General features: G+C 43.9%; 1 protein-coding gene across 1 annotated transcript; it reads right to left on the minus strand.

Annotated features, from left to right (window-relative positions):
* Positions 1–963: 963 nt before the first annotated feature.
* LOC133453347 (P2X purinoceptor 7-like) lies at positions 964–1791 on the minus strand. Its single transcript, XM_061733090.1, has 2 exons — positions 1648–1791; positions 964–1560 (listed from the first exon to the last, which is right to left on the minus strand). The coding sequence occupies exons 1-2, from the start codon at positions 1651–1653 to the stop codon at positions 1057–1059; spliced, it is 510 nt and encodes a 169-aa protein (XP_061589074.1). The 5' UTR covers positions 1654–1791; the 3' UTR covers positions 964–1056.
* Positions 1792–2351: the final 560 nt, after the last annotated feature.

Raw genomic sequence — 2351 nt, forward strand, 5'->3', positions numbered from 1 at the left:
CTTTTGTACTTGCTTCCCTTCACTGGCTTCCTGTTGAATTTAATGTTGATTTCAAAATCCTACCCATCACCTTCAAAGAATCAGATGGTTTTGTCCTTAAAGTCCAAGATTTGTTAACTTGATATGTTCCCTCCAGACCACCGAGCTCCACAGATGTTGTCCTTTTAACTATCCCCAGATTACTAAGGGAGATTAGGATCAGATGCACAACATCTAGGATGCAACAACACATCAGTAGGGTAGAACTAACCTGTCTCACGACGGTCTAATCCCAGCTCACGTTCCCTATTAGTGGGTGTACAATCCAACGCTGGATGAATTCTGCTTCACAATGATAGGAATGCGTTTGACTTGGACTATGTTGGCACCTGAGGGGCGGTGGCCATAAGTGCAAAGGCCCAATCAATGTTGCTTGCAGCTTTAATTATGTATTATATTTTTATTATTTAAAACGGTGCAGGAATGTGTCCTATTGTCAGCTCTGCTGTGTGTATGTGTGTGTGTGTGTGTATGTATGTATGTCCAGTGTCTGCGCAGCAAAGATAACATTACTGCTGTTGACAACTCATTATCGTATTTGTAAAGCATTTCCTTTCACTGTTTTGCAATTGATGTACACATCTTTCATCCTATACAAATTTACAAGTTTTTCTCTAGTCAAGCTTTGTTGGACTATCTTATTCCCTAAATGTAGCTGCTTAAATACCCTCAGTGATTCTAGACCAGTAGCTTTAACTTCAGTTTTAGAGAAGATCCTTAAAAGACTTCTGTAGTCAGCAATCGTGGAGAACACCACACTCACACGTCTTAAGTTGCTCCTTAAATACTTAGAGCCGCCGAGGTGGTCTCATGGACGGTTAGGGCTTTTATTATGTGAATAATTTTTCACGTGCATTTCCTATAAATATTGAAAATAAAAAATATATATTGCACATTACTTTTTGCTTTTGTTTTTTGGGATGAAAGTGGAGTCTTGAGGTAAAAAAATGAGGTTATTTTGAGGTATTGTGGGTAGATAAATAAAATAAAACGCTTTCAACTTTCAGTCTGCTACCCTTAATGGGGCTTCTTGTAGCCGGTGTAGTGCCCAAATGGGTCAGGGAATTTAACCCTGATCCGAAGAACACAGCAGCTGGGTATTGGTCTCCGGTTGCCTCCTCCCAGACGCCCATGTTGCCAGATTGTGAATTGGCCGTAGGCAGCGAACCGAAACTCTCGATTGTCAGAGCCAACATCTTGACTGTCCTCCAGAGCGAAGATGTCGTTCCACGTCATCCTCACCAGACGCAGCATACCCTCATCCAGACAGTACAGCTCCAGGTGGGCACTCCTGCTCAGACACTGGTCTGGAGCCTGCCGACAGCACAGGTTTTCCAACTGTGTTGGCATGCGTCGGCAGTTCAAACAGGTGCACCACGCAGGCTGCCCTCTGTCTGGATGATGTGGTCCTGGTGTCTGTTGGCGAAACTCGAGGATGTCCAGCATCACTCCTGGAAGACGAGTCACCACTGACTGAAGGAGGACATCCCTCTCCTCCTGGCTCAGATGTTGTAAAGCCGTCTAGAAATTGATCAAGGAAATGGATTTACAGAGATAGATTCACTCATTCATATAACAACATTATTATAAATAATAGCTTTAACCAACCTGCATCTCAGCTAAACTGGCAGTTCGAAGCTGTGCAAGCCGTACTCTGTCCTCCTCCCTGAGAGCTCCGGTGCGCTGCCTGCCCCGCCGCCCAGGTGGCCTGGAAGGAGCTCTGGACCGCGACCTGCTGCCTTCACCCCTTGAGCGTGTCCTTCCCCGACCTTCAGATTGACCTCTTCCTTGGCCCCTTCCTCTCCCGCCTCTGCCTCCTCTCCCGCCTCTCACCCCTGGTCTCACACTTTCCCATGACTCATCAGACTCCGGGGCATGCTGAGGTACATATTCCTCTTCTGAAGTGTCCTCCATCTTTGCCACTCCTTCCAGAGTCGAATCAAAATCCTGAAACAGAAACAATGACAATAAGAACATATGTATTATCTGCAAAGGAATGTTATGACTTTATTTGATGTCATTTTTATTCAGATTCAACATTGACATGTCTCTTTCTTGTATTTACGTTGTTATGGTGCAGTGCTATTGATAGCATTCATATTGTCATATGATGGAAATGGTTTCACAAATTATCTCAGTAACATGACACAATGAATGACACATCACACAATGAATGCTGTTACATAAATATTCAGCCTGCAAACTCTGGAGTAGTGAAAAAGGTGACAACATACAAAACTAAAACCCTCTTCATTCACTTCTACTACCTAGCCTGTTGACATAAAAAAATGAATGTAGCCAAAAGGTGACTA

Source organism: Cololabis saira, chromosome 1, assembly GCF_033807715.1.
Source record: "Cololabis saira isolate AMF1-May2022 chromosome 1, fColSai1.1, whole genome shotgun sequence".
NCBI lineage: Eukaryota > Metazoa > Chordata > Actinopteri > Beloniformes > Belonidae > Cololabis > Cololabis saira.